We start from the raw sequence: 19,336 nt of genomic DNA on the forward strand, positions 1-19,336 counted from the left end.
TTCTCAGGGTCAAGACAATCAAAGCAAAGGGGGACCCATGATACTCAGATAGGCTTTGTGCATGGCAGGAGCATATTTGATAACATCTTTTCCTTTTGGGAAGCCTCGGAGTGGGCTATGCAGAGCAAGCAGAGGCTGGCAATTCTACTCTTGGACTTTGAGAAAGCCTATGACAGAGTAGATTGGGGTTTTCTTAAGGGCACTCTTCTACGATTCGGATTTTCAGATGCATGGATTAGAGGGGTGGCCTCCCTTTACAGATCAGCCCACAGCCAGGTTTTGATTGGAGGGGTAAGGGGTGACAGGTTTCAGACTTCCAGATCAGTTCGTTAAGGATGCCCTTTAGCCCCCTTCCTTTTTGGTTGAAGCTATGAGTATCTTTCTTAGATCTCAGGCTGGTTTATATGGGCTGAGATTGCCCTTGAGACAGGAGTAGGAGCTTCTGGACTGTGAGTTGGCTGATGACACTACCATTTTTATTGAGGCCTCCTCGCAGTCACTGGATGCTTTCCAGACAGCCTTGGATATCTTTTGCTTAGCTACAGGAGCACACATTAATTGGCATAAATCCTTTGGCTTTTGGATCAACGATGAGGACACTCCAGGCTGGGGAGTTGACATTGGCTTCTCCTGGATTCAGAGGGGTGTTCTTGTCAGATATTTGGGATGCCAGGTAGGGTTGGGCATCTCTCCAGCACAGCAGTTTACCCCAGTTTTGGAGAGTATAAGGAAAAAGCTTCTCTTCTGGAGCTCAGCTAAACTTGACCTTGCATCTAGAGTTGTGGTAGTGAATCACGTTCTCTTGGCCACCGCCTGGTTTGTGTGTTCATGCTAGTGCTGATCTAGAGAGTGCATCACTCAGCTTACTAGACCAATCAAAAAATTCTTATGGAGTGGACTCGATGGCATGGTAGATGTTGCAGCGAGGGTGGCCTGGGAGACCATTATTCTCCCTACATGTGAAGGGGATCTTAATATCATTGACCCGGACCTGCAATGCAGGGCATTGCTTTGTAAGGTGATGGTGAGGGGTATCATGCCCGGGCAGGAACCTTGGAAGGACTTCTTTTTTTGACACATTCAGGCTTGGACACCTACCTTGGGAGATGATTGGGTGGACAGCCCTCACTGGATTTTTACTTCCGTCCCTCTCAAATCTCCTGCATCTCCTCTCATGGCTGCCATCCTGAAAGCTGGGGGCAGCTTCAGGAATACACTTCGCAGGGTTTCGCCCTCTACCCTCGAAGAGATTGATAGGTGCCGGTCATTTGGAATGATAGTATTCTTGATGAGCATGGCAAACCACTGGGCACTTCGCATTACATGCAGTGGTCTAGATGAGAGAGAGGCCCTGCCTTCATAGTAGGCACTTGGAAAGCATTTATTAGGCTACCTGAGGATTAAAGACTACAGTCCGTGAGTCACCTCAAAGGGGTAGCACGCAAGATTCAGCAGATAGATGCAACCATCCTGGTGGACTAGACAGTTGATATGCCTATTACTTCTGCCACTTGGATGGGAGCTTTCTCGAGGACAGCAGTTCCTCTTCAGGTGATCGCTCTTTGAGGTGTTGGGGAGGATACACTTGTCTTTGACGTTGGGGATGGGGGTATACTTTCTAGATCCATTGATGATATTCTTCTAGAGGTTGCCTTTCAGCCTGTCAGGATTGTTGGCTTTGTGGATCATGGAGCGGGCTTGCAGTGGTATTTAACCCGACCCTCTGCTCTTGGCCCTGGGATCCTGGAGATTATGGTTATATGGAGGTGCACCTATCAGGTGCTTACAGTGGAACCTAGGAGAGTAGGAGTGGATAGATCATGGGCACCAAGAGAGGGGGATTTCCTTCTTTCGTTTCACGGTTGGTAATGCCAGGAGATTTTAGTTGAGCAGTAGGGCTTGGATTCTTTCCAGAGCCCCCCATTGGGACAGCTTCTTCATCATCGCAGATTTGCGTAGGAACTTCTGGAGGAGGCTCTGGAAATCCCTCAGAAATAGAAAGATCACTCTTTTCTTTTGCCTTTCTATTCATGGAGGGATTGCAATGAACCTGTGGAGATCATGATTTGGGGCTGACCCTACTTGGCCTCGTTGTCATTTTGCAGAAGAGTCAGTAATAGGCGAGGACTGTTTGGAAAGGGGTTGCTCGGATACTCAGCATTTTTCATACCTTCCCTTTCTTTATGACTTGGGGCTCGGTCACCTGGTTATCCCTTACTAGGGCCCAAATGTTTTATGAGGGTGAGCCTTCTTCTTGGGCACTCTCGGTCTGCAAGCATGTGACAGAGACCTGCTCTCTTCAGGATGTACCATTTACTCCCTTCAGAGCTTCTCATGCTTTAGTGGACACTTTCTCGGAGATTCTGGCTAGCATTTCCTCTTGGCACATCTGGAGAGCCAGATGTACAGAGGCCTTGAATGGCACCCAGATACACCCTTCACAGGTGTTCACGGGTATTTGGACTAACACGGTTCATACTTTGATAGCCATTTGGGCTAGCATGCAAGGCCCTTCACGGGCAGCCTCTTCTAGGAGGATTGTATTCCTACGAGTTTGGAGGGGTTCTCCCTTTTTCTCGGAGGGTTCTACAAGATTGAGATGGCACTATCAGCCCCAATCCTTTCTTTTTGGCTTTTGAGCTTTTCATGCATTGCATGGTGTATCATCCCGTATGGAGCTTGCTCTAACGGTTTTCTTTAATACTTAATAGAAGTCTCTTTTTGCAAAAAGAAAAAAAAACAAAGGGGGACCTTTTTGCACTTCTTAAAGACCCATTTGAGCTCCTAGATAGTCTACTTGGATTGACTCATCTTTACAAGAAGCATCCTGACTTGCGTAGATAGAGAAGTCATCTAGAAATACTCTTCACATAGGCATACAATTGTCCAGATTTCATGGTTGAAGTTCAGAAAGAACTGCTGCAATAGAAGGCCAAAACTATCACCTACATCTGACCTTTCAGCAAAAAGACAACATAACAGATCTGCTGTGGAACTGGTCTGCATGTGAATGAAGGATTTTGAATACCACAGTCACAAATCAGGAAACTTAATGCACATTGTGCTTGTATATACTTTGTGATATCAGACTCTGATTTGAGCCTCTTTTGTAGTCCTAAGTTGTAGTTATAAGACATCTGCTTTGAGCCTCTTTTGTCTGTCTGCTTTATTAATATTTAAAAAAACAGAAGAGGGGGATTTCAGCAAGAGAAACTGTAAACTGGGAAGACTAAATAACTTTTCTATTCAGTTTTCAGGATCTTAAACTTACTCAATTTCACTGTAAATTTGGCAGATCAACACATCCCAAGGACTAGAGGAGAGCACAAACAGCTGTTTCAGGAAGGCAGAAGTTCTTCATACAGAGTGGAAAGCTACAAAATACTCTTGTGCATCACCCCATGAGCTCACCTCTAGCCTTTTGAAACATCCTTTTAGTTTGTCCCATTCAATCCTGAAATTTTGTGTCTTGGATAATCCCTATATCGACGCAGCTTTGTTACTGTTAGATCTGCATTTGCCCAGTGAGGCCCAACAAGTTCTAAGTATCGAGCATGCAACTGTATCCTATGACACTGTGTACAAACTGTGTTTAGCAAAGGTGTATGAGCTGATTGGTGATGAGAACAGAGCTGTTGAAATTATCAGAGAGGCACTCACCCAATGTGAATCATTTATGCTAGCATGGTTTTTTTTGGGGCACCTCTACTACTCATCTTCTTTACTTGAAAAAGCAATCTATGCCTATGAAAAGGTGACTACTTTTGCTCAGTTTTTATTTTTACGTCCTCACTTCCTTTACTTATCTGTGGTGTTATGGACGTACCACCTCCCAACATCCTTAATAGTATTGGTAATACGTAATATTGAAAGATCCTTTTGAAATGTTACTGGCATTTTCCTTTGATCCCATCCATGGTTGTACAATCAAGGTCTTCTGGGTGCAACATGTTTTGTGAGATTCTAGAGCTGCCCACTTTCTAGTGAAGAAATAGAACATAGTATGGTATCCTGTTTAGCAGTAGTTGTTTTTAGGTCTGATCTTTTGGACCGAGCTAACAAACAGTAAACCAGTACAAAGTTTTTGGGAGATGCCCCGCCCATCAGGTCCACAAAATGACTGAGATAAAAGGGTGGGAATAGTGAATAAATACTCTCAAAGCCGAGCCTTTCAGATCCAAGTTCTTCAGCTACATTTTAGATTCAACGCTGCTACAATTCTGCCTGGTATTTGCTCATATTTCTTGGTCAGGGAAAACTGTAAGTTGCTTGTGCCATTATTTTCTTTCTTTTCGTGCCTTCAGCAGCTCCAAATCCTGAGAAATCCCTTCTCCTCAGCAGCCCCTCCCTCTCCCATCCTTTTTCTCTTCCCTCTCAGCAAATCCCCCCCTCTTCTAGCCCCTAACCTCCTCTACGTCTTCTCTCTCAGCCCCTCAGCCCCTCTTTCCTAGCCCCTAACCTCTCCCTTAGGATTTCCAGCCTATCTTCATCTTCCCCTTCTTTTGAGTCGACCTCTCATCCTTGATTGTTGGATGGAGCCCTATCCAGGTAATCCTCGACCACTTACACCACCGGCCGCGAGAACCATCACCTTTTCAAAAAGATGAACTATTGCCTCCTCTATGGGATCTCGGAAAGCTTTCACAAAACTTCCAAAGGATCATAAATTAGAATTGGTAAGTCACCTTGGAGGAAGTGCAGGGTGAATTCAGCAAATTAATGAAGCCATACCCATGGATTGGGTTGACACAAATGACATGCCTGTTTCTTGCTCTATTTGAATGGGGGCTTTCATGGGGACATGTATTCCAATTCCGGTCATTGCACTACAATAGATGCCTTGGTCTTTGATGTTCAGACAGGGGGTAGATTGTATAGATCTTGAGATCTGTGAGCACCCTTTTATCAAAAGAATCTACTGTGATGTAAAAAACTCTTTGAGCATATGAATGGATTTTTGTAGGGTTTCAGTGAGAAATGATGAGCCCAAGGTGTGGATGCACCAGGCACTCTAGAGCATAGTATCCAATATTACGGTGTTTGTTGGTTGAGTATTCATTTGGGCATGTGTGGTTGTAGTCTCGTTGTAATGTCATATGGGCATTAATGTATGAATGAGGGTGAAGTATGTAATGTCGTGTGTAGCATGCATGCATTAAATGCCTAGTTTAAGTACATGGGCAAAGGATGTGTCAAAGGTTGGGGATTAATTGTCTAGGCCTACGTTTTTGTGAGAGTGGTAAAATCATGTGCTGATGTGGCTGGAAAAAAGGAAAGTAGAGCATGTGGAACAAGGTGGCTACGTGAGCCTCTTCTGCATGCTTCTAGAGGGACAAGTTGGCATGATACATGGGGTGGCAGCTGCTGGAGGGTGCTGGAGAGGATGCTGGAATGATCACGCGGCAACTCCTTGCTACTCCTCTGGATCGCATCGGCCACCCACCGTAGCCCAGTCCTCGCACGGTGTCGTCTCTGACTGCTCCCAAATCCCTGCCATGACCTGCTGGATCTCCTTGTCTTGTAGGCACTGTTGCATCTGTACGCGTACGGTTCTTTTTTTCGTACGGATTCCGTACGGCCGTACGTACAGATTTTCGTACGTGACTTTGGGGGGGGGGGGGGATCGGGATGCGTACCTTATATTATTGCTTGGCTCCTATTTTGTAATCTGTACGACGTCCTTGTGAAGGCTCCCGAATCCCAAGAAAGGCCGTATGTACTACAGTCTACGTGCACACCAACCTTGTTGCCTCAAGAGCCTATTTATGCAGCCATTTGCCCTCTATTTAGGCAGCCCTTTGCCCTCTTCTTCAGCACCTTGCTGCCCTCTATTTAGGCAGCCCTTTTCCCTCTTCTCAAGAGCCTATTTAGGCAGCCCTTTGCCCTCTTCTTCAGTCCTGACTCCCGAGTCCCCTCAGCCCTTCACTCTTCTTCAGTTTGCCCTCTTCTTCAGCACCTTGCTGCCCTCTATTTAGGCAGCCCTTTGCCCTCTTCTACTTGCTTTGGAGGTGAGTGGTCACCGTACATTCTCTCTTATCCATACTAAAAGAAGGAATAGGCTGCTTCCAAAGAATACCGAGAAATTAGTATACATCCATACTAATTTGCGTCTCATTTCCAAAATCAAGGAAAGGGGATTTGAGAAGATAGAAGTGACCCTAGAAATGATCAACAAGGAGAAGGATGATGATAGGCTGCTAGGGAGGCAAGCAGATACAGGGGGAGAAGACATTGCAGCCGCTATTGTTACACTCATAGGAATGATGGATGTTGCTGCAGCTTCAAGCAGCTCTAGTCTTTTGGAGTTTCATGGCGAGGCAGATGAGGATGATAGTGATGAGGAGGAGGAGGAGGATAAGGAGGGTGCAGGCATTGATGCAGATGATGATGAGGATGAGGATGAGCAAGAGGATGAGGATGAAGATGCAGCTTGAGGCTTGAGCCTCATTGGTTGTGAATTGTCATGCATGCTTTATTTCCGGGCTGTGGCACACTGGCAGCCTTTTCTTTATGATGTTTTGCGTTTCATGTTTTGGTGTAGTTACTAGTACCTACTTCCTTTGATCATGATGTTTTGGTGTAGTATTGATTATTGATCTATGATCTATGATTCCATCATTTGATAGTGGACACTATGTATGAATCATGATGTATCAAAATCTAGAATCCAGATGACTACGGTCTCTGGAGGGTGGAGTCTTTCATGAATGATGAATCACGATTCACGACTCATGACTTATGAGTGATGACTTTAAAATTAATACAAGTTTCAAGTTTCAGTTTAATACCTCTATGTCAATTTAATGTGTACAATGATCAATGATCAATCTATATTTTTCTGAAATTTTTTGGGTAAAACTAGGGTCACGTATGTTTCAGCCCCAAGGGCTGAACCATACTCCAATCATACTTCCGTACTCGTATGACGTATGCGTATGGTAACATATGGAAAAAACTATGCTTGTAGGAGGTCCTCTGGAATGCGGACCCCCTTCTAAGGGAGACCTCAACGGGGCTGATCTAAGTGAAATACTACTGGAGAGTGGTGTGACAACGTGGTACCTGCCAAAATTTCGATATAGCCGCCATTGTGCAGTGCCCAGTCCCCAACATAGAAACGGTCTAGTCTCTCAAGCATTCCATCATGTCTCCTTTGTCCGAAGGAGAAGAGGAGGCCAGGTATCCTGCTGAAATCTAGCTCTCACCACGGGTCTCTGCCACTGATCATGAAAATGAACTGCTCCCAGGTGCTACACTCTACTGCTAGCATCTCAGAGAAGGAGGTGTCGCACTGCTTATCTTCCCCAAACTCCAGGTTGTAGAAGTCCCCTCCAACAATCCAGGAGTCTACATCCAGAAGACACTCTGATAACCGCCTCCAAAAGGCCAGGCAGTGCTGTCTGCACGTTGGGGCATACACGTTCAGGATTCCAATCCTAGACTCTCCCGTCCTAACTCCCATCCAAACTGCCGATCTTGGGATAAGCTTGCCTTAATCATAGACCTCTGGAGCCAAATTTTGTGAGACCAAGATGAAGACCCCTCCGCTCCGTCCTACTGCGGGGGACCACTCCTCCGGACCTCTTCTTGGGAGAAGGTGGTGTCGCCGTCTGATGTCTAATGCTGAAAACATTTGCTCCTGAATCAAAAGTATGTCCACTATCTGCCCTACCACTGCCCTCTGCAACTCCTCCGGAGTATTAGGTATTGCGGTTGGCTACAAGCACGGTCGTGGAGCCCGTGCACGTTCCAACTCACTATGGTCCAGCTCATGAGAACAGGGGTGCAGAAAACAAGGCTCTCTTGTGAGTGGATGCATGTTCCAGAAATGTGACTTTGCCGGGGGTTTGGAGGGTGAATAGTCCGTGTCTGTGCGACGACGTACTAGGGTGGATACTGGCTCAATGTCGATCTTCCGTGCCCACTTCATCATGAAGGAGACTTCCCAGCCTGGGCGTCCCTTACCGCGGGACTTTTGGAGGTTGGGACCCTGGAATTATCTGGAGATTTCGGACTCTTATCCTTTACCACCGCTGGAAGTAACGCTTATGGTCCTGCACAGCCCCAGAAGGGGGGTTTGATCAACGCAGTGGGCTCTCAAACACACCCCATTTGGAGATTCGAGTTTGCCTCCACAGGGTTGGAGAAGTGGTCCCCGGAGGTGTTTGATGCTATTATGGGAGATCAGATTTCACGCATGATGGATGAGTGGATGGGGCCACAGGGACTGGACCTTTGGCACGCCCATGGTGCGGAGGTGAATTTTCAGCTGAGCTTCACGCGAGAGGAGCCGATGTGTGGTTTGGCTGTAGGAGTTATCAGATTGCCATTGGAGGCAAAGGTGTGTTAGGCATACTACTGGCCCCTCCAGAAGTGTGCAGAGCTGTTCGGGGTAGGGAGGATGAGCCCCGTCCCTTTGGCTCCCTCCCCGAATGGACCTGATACTGCGATGAGGAAGCAAAAGGGGACGTCATCTTACCCTTGCCTGTTGGCAGGGCTGTCGAAGCAAGGGAGGGGAGGGAGACTGAGGAACCTGCTACTACGGAGGTGGAGAGGGGGGCGGTGGGAGTGAGAGGAGGGAGGGAGGCAGAGAGAAGGGGCAGGTGGTGAGAGTGATCATAGCAGGAGAGGCGAGAGGGGGGGGAGGGGCAGGGGGCGGGGGGAACCCAGGAGGGGGGGGAGTGGAGAGGAAGAGGGGGAGGGGGAGGGGGGGGAATAGGGGTGACCATAGATCCCCCTGCTGATCAGGCTCGCCGGGGCTCTGGATCCACTCCTCCTCAGTCCCACAGGAGCTCCTGGGGCTCGTTGCTGATGCAAGGGTGAATGCAGGCGCTGAACCTCCACCACACGGGAGGATCCTCTAGCTGGGCAGTGTGCTCCTTCCACTGGGGAGGTGGATCTCCTCATGAGGGCTGCTGCTGCTCCTCCTCCTCAGGTGCCTCACGGACAACCCTATCTCTCTCTGCGTCTGGCCCTCTGCCTGAGGCGCTTGTGAGCCTGTTTGCTTGGTTTCTTTTTCTTTTTAACCTAGGTCCAGTCCCCTTCTGAGGGGGTCACTTGGGGGGTCTGAGACTCCTACTGCTCTTGTTTGAGGGGGTGCTGGGCTCTGGCCTGCTGACTCTGACTGCTCTGCGGGGGTGGGTGGGGAGGAGCTCGGCCATGGCCACGGGAGCAATCTCTGGCTTGGTGATCCATCTGTCTGTACCGAAGACACTGGCCTGGTGACCCAAAAATCTCCACTCGCTAGCGCAGTGTGCTCCCTTCAAGGGTCTCTATGTGGATCAACTCTGGGAGGGACTGTGGGCTCTCAACCACCAATCTGTTCCTAGGGACCCCTTCATCTGCTACAACTGAGGCAGCCGACTTTGGCGGAGACTCGAGCACGGTGTCAAATGCCCGACCAATGAAGGGGAGAATGGCACGATACTCCTTTGGGAGCCCTAGGAAGTGGAGCGTAACCGGAAAACGGGGAACATGGTGTGTCGTGCCCATGTCCTCCACTGTAAAGCCTTGGTATCAAGGAAAGAGGTGCACTAGATGCAGGCCAAGGAGGATGGGGCTCTGCTCCAAGAGTGTCGAGTCGGGGGAGCTCAACTGGATGAGAAATACGCCTCTTCCATAGATGGTGACCTCCTGGATATGGTCACCCTCTAATGCCAAGCTTGCCTGGATCCACTCTCGCACCTGTCTCCTTGTAGGAGTGAGGCCCACAATTCTTCCCATGATCGCCTTGTCTTAGAGGGACTGAACTACCTGTTGTACCTGTTGCTTGTCAGCAGGGGAAAGAAGAACCTTAATGGCTGTGGGATTCAAGGGTGCTGCGATAGAGCCCGTCTAGCCAGACCAAGGGTCACCACCAAGATTTTCTTTTTCCTTAGCAAGCACAAATGCTCCCGCTGCAAGGAGGAAGAAGAAAAAAGGGGGGGTGAGGAAGAAGAACATCAGAGGGGGAGGCGGAGACGAGATGAGGCAAACAAGGATAGGTTGGGTGAAGGAGGGAGAGGGCAAGGAAGGAGGTGGAAGAAGAAAGGCGAGGGGGGACGGCGGAAGGCAAAAGGCAGAAGAGGACAGGGGACAAGAAGGCGAGGAGGTGGAAGAAGGAGCGCAGAGGAAGGAAGGGGGGAGGAGAGAAGGAGAGAAGGAGATCGCTAAGGAGCGGAGAGGAGGTGGCGGAGGGGGGCCGGCAAGGGAGCGCAGGAGGAAGCAGAAGAGGCCGGGGAGGTGGAGGGTTGGAGGTGACGGGAAGAAGGAGAGATGGTGGGGGGGCGGAGCGGGCAGGGGACGCAACGAACAGAGGGGGAGGCAGCTGGGGTGGAGTGTGGCGGGGAGACGAAGGGGCGGGGCAGCAGGGCAGCCAGGGAGCAGCATGGTGGCTCAGCCCCCCTGTGGATTCATAATCATGATGATGGTTGATAGTTGCTGGCCTGTGGGCTGACATGAAGAATTTCCTTGTTATGAGATGAACTGATGATTACAACTGTTTCTTGATGTGAAGAAGGGAGGGATGCTCTTGGACTAGCATGCAGACATAGGGAGAAGCTCTTTTGTGGACTGTGGGTTCGTAGCTTGCGTGGCTGATTATTCCTTGAGCTATCAAAAAGTGTTTGTGGCAATTATGCAGTTCTGAAGTTGTCATTTTCTTGGAATTTATGTTTCATGGGTCTTCTATGTGTTTTCTGAGTTGATCTTTGTCAGTTGTGGAACCTTGTCTTGAGTCTATGACGTGGATACATGCTCTGCTCTATCTTACGAGCTGCCCACACCCTGCTGATCCCACTAAAATCTTGACTTCAGTTTGTTTCTACAGATGCAATTAAAGTGAATGATGATATTATCTCTTGAACTTGGGCCAGAATTACTTGGCATTTTGTTTGAGGGTTTTCATGTTGAGGTTATGCTTTCCCTGGTTCATGGAGATTATTGGTCTGTGATAGTACATGTGAATGATGAGGAGTGGGCTGAAGTAGAATGGCTTCCTGAAGACATGTGGCATGAGTTTGTATTGAGTGTCAATGTGTGTAGAGATGAAGATTTTGTATGAGTGTTACTTTACTCTGTGTTTTGTTTTCCACTAGCATATTTAGTGGATGAGAGTGGCTATAAAGGCAGGATTGGCTCTATCACTTTTGTGCATCCACAGGGTTGAGATGGCACTTTCAGCCTTAGCCTTGTTTTATTTCTTATTCGCTCTGAGAAGCTTTTGATTGGCCCCTTATAGGGAGCTTTTTTCATGCTTGCATGATGTATTTCCACCTTGAGTTTGATCTCACAGGTTTTTTTCATACTTAATAGAAGTCCTTTTCTCACCAGAAAAAAAAGAACATGGAGCTTGAGAGCTTCACAACACCTTCACACGTATCCATGGGTCCTACCCTTCTAGGTTACGAGCTATGGACTGGATGCTGGCAGCCTTGCCTTTGGACCTCACCCGGCACCTCCTTGATATTCAACTTTCGAGACGAGATATGGCTTTTGACACTATTGGAGCTGTGAGCACAATGCTCAAGCAAGTCCCTGAGTGCTCAGCTCTAGGAAGATTTTCCTCAAGTCCTTCTCTCTTGATTTTGACTCTCTAGAGGAGGACAAGCAGACGACTTCTCTTTTCATCAAACTCCCAAATCTTCTTTAGGTCTACCATTGACTCCTTGCAAAGATTGGATTTACCTTTGGATTAGTTACTCAAATCCCCTCTTTTCCTAGTTTATCTTCTTCAGCTCTGCAGAGGCGGTCAGACCAGACGGGTTCCTATAGTCAGGCTTCTTGTTCCTGACTCCAACATCCTTGATGATCACATCATGCTCTAGAGCCCTGATGGTTCTCTATTTCGGAAGAAAATCGAGAGCATAGGTATACAAGACCAGTGTAGAGTTTGTATGACCTTTGGACATTCTCAAAGCCTTTGGTGAATCAAACACCACCTAGAAGAAACCTCCTCCCAGTAACCGAACATCTTTAAGTTGATTCATGGTGGTAGCACCAAAAGCATCCAGTCTCTGGCTCGTGACCTAGAAGGGTGAGACCCATAGATACGTACGATCAACGTGGTAGAGCTTTGCTCTACATTCTTCTTGAGCTGCTGTTGTAACTCGTCTTCTGAGAATGTAACTATTTTTGCGATGGCCGGTGGAAGTGGGTTAGGATTGGCTGATTGGAAATCCATTGCCAATCGAGGTGGGAAGGCCAATTCAAGCCCAGTTGGATGATCTGTCCGTCACTTCTGCTGCAAACAGAAAAGGCGAGTAAGGGAGGAGGGGCTAAAACAACATAGAGGAGCCGAAAGAAGGGGGCAGTGGGAGGGGTAGAGATGAAAAGAAGGGGGACTGAGAGGGAGGCGGGGAGGAAGAGAGGAAGGGGGAGGGAAGGGAAGGGAAGAGGAGGTGGCGGGAAGGGGGGGCTGAGGAGGCGGGGAGGGGCAAAGAAGGGGAGGGGGGAGGGGCGGAGGTAGGAAGGCAAGGAGGCAGGGAAGGCAAGGTAGGGGCGGGGGTAGGAGAGGCGGGGAGGGGGCTGAGGGAGGCGGGTAGGGTGGGCAAGGAGGGGTGAGGTAGGAGCGGGGGTAGGGAGGCTGAAGGAGGTGGGGGTAGGGGTGGGGGAGGGGGGCTGAGAGGGGCAGGGAGAGGGCTGAGAAGTGCAGGGGAAGGGAGGTGGGGCAGGGGCTGAGAGAGCCAGGTGGAGGGGAGGGGGCTCAGGGGAGGGAGGAGGGAGAGAGGGGCGGGGAGAGGGCTGAGAAGGGCAGGGGAAGGGAGGTGGGGAGGGGGCTGAGAGAGCCAGGTGAAGGAGGGGAGGGGAGGGGAGGGAAGAGGGAGGGAAGGGGCAGAGGAGGGCAGCAGGGAGGTGTACGGGGAGGCGCAGCAGCCCACCTCTGTTTCTGAGGAGAGTTGGAACGAGGTTAATGAGAAATCCCTTTGGATATTGCAGTAGATGCATAAATCCAAGGGCTTTTGGATTAGTGACAAGGACACTCTGGGTTGGGGGGTTGTTTATTGGTTTTACTTAGATTCAAAGGGGGGTCTCCGGATCTGGGCCTCTTACACTACTGCCTTGGCATTGAATTTTGGCAAACCCAAGGGGGGATCTCTCTGTCACAAACCAAATATGCCAAGATTGTTTCAGAAATTTAAGATGGAGAATAGTAAGCATGTGGCCACTTGATTGGAAAAAGGACTCAAGCTGAGTAAGCATGATGAGGGTGAAAAGTTTGATGGTACTTTGTACAGGCAGATGATTGGTAGTTTGATTTACTTATGCTCTACGCGGCCAGACATTGCCTATGCCACAGGGCTTCTATCTCAGTTCATGCATTGTCCCACAGTCACACATTGGAATGCAGCGAAGAGGGTACTCCGCTATGTACATGGTACACTTACCTATGGGCAGCATTATGCTCCAGATGGTGATATTTCTCTGAGTGGCTTTAGAGACTCAGATTGGTCAGGGGACATAGATGATTGCAGGTCTACTTCCGGCTATTGCTTCTAATTGGGCTCAGGCTTCAGCATGTATCTCGTGGCTAAGTAAGAAGCAAGACCGAGTGTCTCTCCCCAGTAGTGAAGCAGAGTACAAAGCTGTGCGAATTCAGCCACTATGAAATGTATCTGGTTGAGGAAGCTTCTGCATGACTTACATCATGCTCAGGATGGTGATGCAACTCAGATCTTTTGTGACAGCCAGAGTTGCATTGCTATTGGAAACAATCCTGTATTTCATGCTCGAATGAAACACATTGAGAATCACTATCCTAAAAGCCTGTCAGTGCCTCTTTTCATAGAACATCGACATGGCTTGGGGATACGAGACATACAAATAATGGCAAGGGGGGTTTTAAAATGACATTGTTTTTTAATATTTCAGTTGGAATCACTTGTGTCCACTTCTTGTTCTCTTGTGTTCACAACTCTTCTCCATTCTTGTTCCTACAAGACAAATGCACAGTTGGTTGGAGACGCTGGAATGGAAATACAGCTATAGGCTTGTCTACTCTCTCTCTCTCTCCCCTTGCTAGTGTCCCGCGCAGGGAACATAGCACAGGGAACATAGCATTAATAATTTAAACTCCAAAACTCTGTTTTATTTTTTGTGGCTTCGGCCGAGGACCACTAGAGGAAAAAGTGTATTGTTCATATGTGGAGAGGCCAGGTTGTTGGAAGAGTGGTGGGAATGATGCAAGGAGTTAGTGGATGTAAAGATAGCACTATGTATTTTGAGTGGGACAGGAGGATGGGAGCATATACGAAATTGGAAGGCAAAACATCTTGTAGGGAAAATCTTGACGTATATTGTTCCTGTAACTTGCACTTCCTTTTTTCTTGCTGGGAGCCAAGTGTTTTTAACCTCGAGGGAGTGATTTTTGACAGATGCTTCGATATAGTGGCGACAACTCTGAATGTGTGCTTGGGCAACTTGAGCTGGGAAAATGTTACTTGCAACATCACCAATTTGACCAAGCAAGGAGGGTATATCTTAAAGTCTGCTCTTTGGAGCCTACCAGTAGCTCTTGGCTTGGTGCTGGGATGGCATACTATAGAGAGGGTGATATGGTGCAGGCAGAAGCTGCATTGGTTGAAGCAAATTTGCTGGATCCTTGGAATTTCAAAATATGGTCATATTTGACGCTTGTGTGCATCAAGACAGACAGAATGGAAGAGGCAGAATTTGCATTCCGACAATCTTTACAATCATATGTCTTCCCAACTTTGCTGGTGGAGATAGCTGAAGCATTTTCAGAAAAAGGAAATCTCAGGTACCTTCAAGTTCCTCATGTGTGCAATAAAGTGGTGAGGCCTTGATCTTCCTTCTGTTTCTTTCAACACCTTACAGGTTATTTCAATCTCAGGGCTGCAGAGACTGCTTTGCAGAAAGCTTGCAAAGAAAAGGATGTGGAATCAAATCTCAAACTATTAGCAGGAACCGAATCTATGCAGGAGAGGTTGGATCTAGTGAAGGAAGTATTTACAAATGTTTCCGACATACAAACTGAGTGTAATAAACGGGAAGGTTCTTCTCAGGAATGCACAGCTGATGTTAATTTGTAAAAGTGGGATGTTTCTGATTCTCTGAGATCTGAAATATAGTGCTTTAATAAGTGATGGTTTAGATTGTTAGGATGGCAATGTCCAGCATCTGGGTTTTCAGCAAGTGATGTGTTCATATGATAGTTTCCTTTGTTTCCAAAGGAATTGACACACACTAAATTTAGTTGTATTCAATGCTTTGCTCCTGTGACAAGCTGGAAAAAGAAAATTTCACCCACATGACTTGCAAAGGACACATTTGTATGACAACACAATTGCACAAGCATTTGTTCTTTTGGGCATTTTTTATTCACAAGGCATTGCCCAGGTCTCTAGTCAACTGTATTTGTCCTATATGATAATGAGGGGATATTTTGGGACAATGATCTGAGACTTGCGTGTATCTTTTGATGCTTTAGTGCATTCTTTTCTTCAAGACTACGGGACTATAAATTAAACAGTATAAAAGAGCTTTGCTCTTCATCATGCCAGTGTTTCCCATTTCTTACCAGCAAAGCACAATACAGGCCTTTAAATGTGTTCATTTAGTTGAGTGTCTTGCATAGAAGAGCAAGAAACTATTAGTAGCAAGACTAAGAAGAGGACTAAACTTTTACTAGGCAGTACTAGCCCTGCAATTTTCAACCATTTATGTATAGTACTATGTTAGTTGGAATTTAAGTGAAAAGACTAATAATTTCTGTGCTAGCATATTGATTCTATAGGTCTTGTAATAGTGCTTGGACGCAATAGAATTTTATTGCATTAACATTGGGAATGTAAGAGTTAAAGAAAAATAAAGATTGAGAGGTAACTAGTACAAGAACATAAATCTGTACCATTTATTTTTCAAAAGTTAATTGTGGGAGATGAAAATAAGAAACTTTTCCAGCACATAAATGAACAGCAACTTCCACTGATGTGCCAGTCATGTAGATTAAACAATGTCTGCCTATTGGCACTAAGGGGTGAGAAGAGGACTCCGGATCCAAAAAGCATTGAGGACAGGAGGGAACAGCTCCTCTGATTCATTGCAATCCCTCCATAGCAGAAATCCGGTGGGACAGCCCACTTAGGCTATCATTTTTAATGGGTGAGAAAAAAAAAAACGGTCCTTTCTCTTCACAGTTCCAAGATGATAGCCTAAAGTGGGCACCTATGTTGTAAATTTGATGGAAAAGATTAGTCATAATTTCATAAAATGATTATTTTCATTGTTAAATGGTGCAACAAACCCAATTGTCATGTAAATCATGCCTTGCCATTTGATTTGACGCATAGTTGTTAAAGTTGTGTGCATCTCATAGTGAGTGAGGGCTTCTATCTAGGTGCGTCTGCCCTTTTCAGGATAGGTTAGATGGTATGTTCTAGCATGGCTGTTTGGCAGGGCACCATGGCCCAGTTTGTAGGGCAGGAGGGCCAGCCTATTTTAGGCTTATCGTGAATATACCAAAGCATTTTCTCCTAGCCAAGAAAGATAATATTTTGAGCCCTGCTTCACTTACGGGGGCCCTACAATAGAAAAAAGGGAGCCCCGAAGGAGGACTGTTTTGGTAGCTCTTGGATCGATGCGGCTCTAAGAAAAGAGGCAAGTCCAGTGCTGAAGATCTAACAAAAGAGGATGGTCACCGTCATCCAAAGACTATGAACAACGAGCAGACCCCAACGGCCACAGCAGAGGAGACCAAACACATGAAGCTTCATGAACAATTCATGAGAAGGGCGGCACATCTGTAGGAAAGGAGACCCCTCATCAAGCAAGTAAATTAGTCTCAGCAATCATAGATGAAGAGTTTTTAGAGGACTCAGAAGATTATCTTATTGAGCATACACTAGTAGGATTCTTGCATGGCCCTCATCCCCTTGCAGCTTATCTTGAAGGGTGGTTTCACAATAACTAGGTGAAAAAGGGGTTGATTGAGGAAGGGATACTCCATTTTCCCATTTGACCACCTAAGAGAACCTCTAGGGTCGTATAGTAGGGCCCTTGGACCATAGCAAATTAACCTTTGTATCTTGAGAGATGATCACCTTTTTTTAGCCCAGATAGGCCTAGGTCCACCAAGCTGTCGGTCTTGGTCAAATTGCTTGATTTTCCATTCTCGTTGTGTAATCAAGCTTCTGCCTTGTGCGGCTCTCTGGGTAGGGTTGTTATACCAACAACCCTTTTGATGCGTGAACCGACTTATCAATGGACAACATGAAAGACACCCAAGGGTGAGATGGAAGAGGACTGGTCCAAAGAGTTTGAAGAAGAGGTCTTAAAAAGTGATGACATGCTCTCCGATGTTGCTTAATTTGAAGAGGAGCTTCCTCCCCATCCTAATGATGAGAAAGATGTTGTCAAAGGTAAAGTTCTAGCTCTCCTTCAAACACAAAAGGAGGATTTCCCATGCTAAAGACCCTTTTGTCTTGACCAAAATCCCCAACCCTAGGGCCAAGAAGGGGCAAAAGAAACATCGTAACTAAACCGATTTCCCTCCTCACCCTAAATGTGTGTGGATTGATAGATCCCTATAGAAGGGGTTTTTTTCTTTTTTTTTCAAAAAAGAGACTTCTATTAAGTAAGAAAGAAACTCGCTAGAGCAAGCTCTGAGCGGAAATACAACATCATGAAATCATGAGGAAAAATAAAACCCCCTCAAAGTGAGGTGGAAAACAACCGAGGCTGAGGCTGAAAGTGCCACCTCAACCCTGTAAGAGTCCCAGAGAAGAAAGGAGAATCCTTCCATTCCCTGAAGAAAGAAGCCCTCCTAGCTGAGGCTGCACGGGAGTCTCCCTGCATACTCATCCAAACGGCCATCAAAGTATGTACGGTGTCTGTCCAGATAGTCTGTCCAGATACTAGCCAAAGTGTGCGAGGGATGAACCTGAGTACCCTCCATAGCCTCTATACATCTGGCTCTCCAGATATGCCAGGATGCTATGCTCGCTAAAATCTCCCAAGAAGTATCCACAGAGGCATGTACATCTGTAAAAGGAAGGTGTGGTACCACATCCAACGAATAGGACTTAATTTGATGACGTCGAACCAAAAATGACCCGAGAGGAGTCAAGTCTCTCATAAAATACCTGAGGTCCTGTAAGAGAAAGCCAAGCCAGTGAGCCCCATGTCATAAAGAATGGGGAGTGGGCAAAGTGACTGAAAATCCTGGCTACCCCCATCCAAATCATCCTCACCTGTCTGCAATCCCATAAACAATGCTGAGTAGTCTCCGAAGCAGAGAGGCAACGAGGGCAAGTAGGGTCGACTCCGAACCTGGATCTCCAAAGGTTCACTGCAATCCCACCATGGATAGAAAGCCAAAAGAATAGAGTGATCTTTCTATCCCTATGGGATTTCCAGAGTCTCCTCCAGAAGCACCTCTGCAGATCCGCAGTGATATCAAATGTCTCCCAATGAGGAACTCTGGAAGGTCTCCAACCTCTACTACTGAGCTGAAATCTCCTGGCATTACTGACCGTGTAACGAAAGAAGGGGATGCTCTTCTCTCGATGCCCTCCTGCGTCAATCCACTCCCACTCTCCAGGGTCCCACTGCAAATACCTTATGGAAACTCCCCCGTAGAGCCAAAGCCTCCAAGACCCGGTGGAGAGTAGCCGGGGGTCTAGATCGAGGAGCCACTCTGAATCTAATCCCTACACCAAAAGACCTACAACCCTGATATGCTGAAAAGCAGACTCAAGCAAGATGTCCTCTGTGGATCTGAGCAATCTGCCACCATCCTGCAAGTAAAAACTAAAGCATCCTCCTGTGCATCTCGAAAGGCCAAAACCTGAAGCGGAACACCGCCTCTCGTAAAAGTACCTGCCCAAGTGGAGCAAGTGAGTGGCATATCATCTGTGTCTACCCACTCCTTTGGAAGGGCTGCGTCAATCTTCAAGATCCTCCCTGCACTCCCTCTGAGATGTCCTGTCAACTGAGACTTGGTCTCCTCTGGAAGCCTGTGGAAAGCTTTCCAAGACCCCAAAGATATGCAGGTCCACTCTCCCACCTAGACCACTGCATGTAGAGTGAGGCACCAAGTGGTCTGCCACGATCATCTAAAATACTGTCATTCCACATGATGGGTTGCCTATCAATCTCTTCACGAGAGGAAGGAGGAATCCTCCAAAGAGTGCTCTTGAAACTGGCCCATGCTTTCAGAATGGCAACCATGAGAGGGGACGAAGGTGATCTGAGGTGTACTGTGGTGAAGATCCACCTAATACTACTCATCCAGTCTCCTCCTGAAGAAGGTGTGCACCTCTGTAAGTTGCTAATAAGAAAGGCCTTCCACGGTTCCTGCCTTGCCATAAGTCCCCGCACCACCATCTTGCATAGTAGA

At 47.2% G+C, this 19,336-nt stretch overlaps 1 protein-coding gene across 1 annotated transcript in view; it reads left to right on the top strand.

Moving 5' to 3' along the window:
• LOC147884852 (cilia- and flagella-associated protein 70-like) overlaps nucleotides 1-15,362 on the top strand; it is a 55,722-nt gene extending 40,360 nt beyond the window's left edge. Inside the window, exons 6-8 of the mRNA XM_087397711.1 lie at nucleotides 3,296-3,754; nucleotides 14,352-14,737; nucleotides 14,831-15,362. Coding sequence (XP_087253837.1) covers nucleotides 3,296-3,754; nucleotides 14,352-14,737; nucleotides 14,831-15,029 — 1,044 coding nt within the window. The 3' untranslated portion in view covers nucleotides 15,030-15,362. The remainder of the gene's footprint in view (nucleotides 1-3,295; nucleotides 3,755-14,351; nucleotides 14,738-14,830) is intronic.
• The last annotated feature ends 3,974 nt before the right edge of the window (nucleotides 15,363-19,336 follow it).

Source organism: Dipteris shenzhenensis, chromosome 26, assembly GCF_047967505.1.
Source record: "Dipteris shenzhenensis isolate YYH24624 ecotype China chromosome 26, Dip_SZ_1.0, whole genome shotgun sequence".
Classification (NCBI taxonomy): domain Eukaryota; kingdom Viridiplantae; phylum Streptophyta; class Polypodiopsida; order Gleicheniales; family Dipteridaceae; genus Dipteris; species Dipteris shenzhenensis.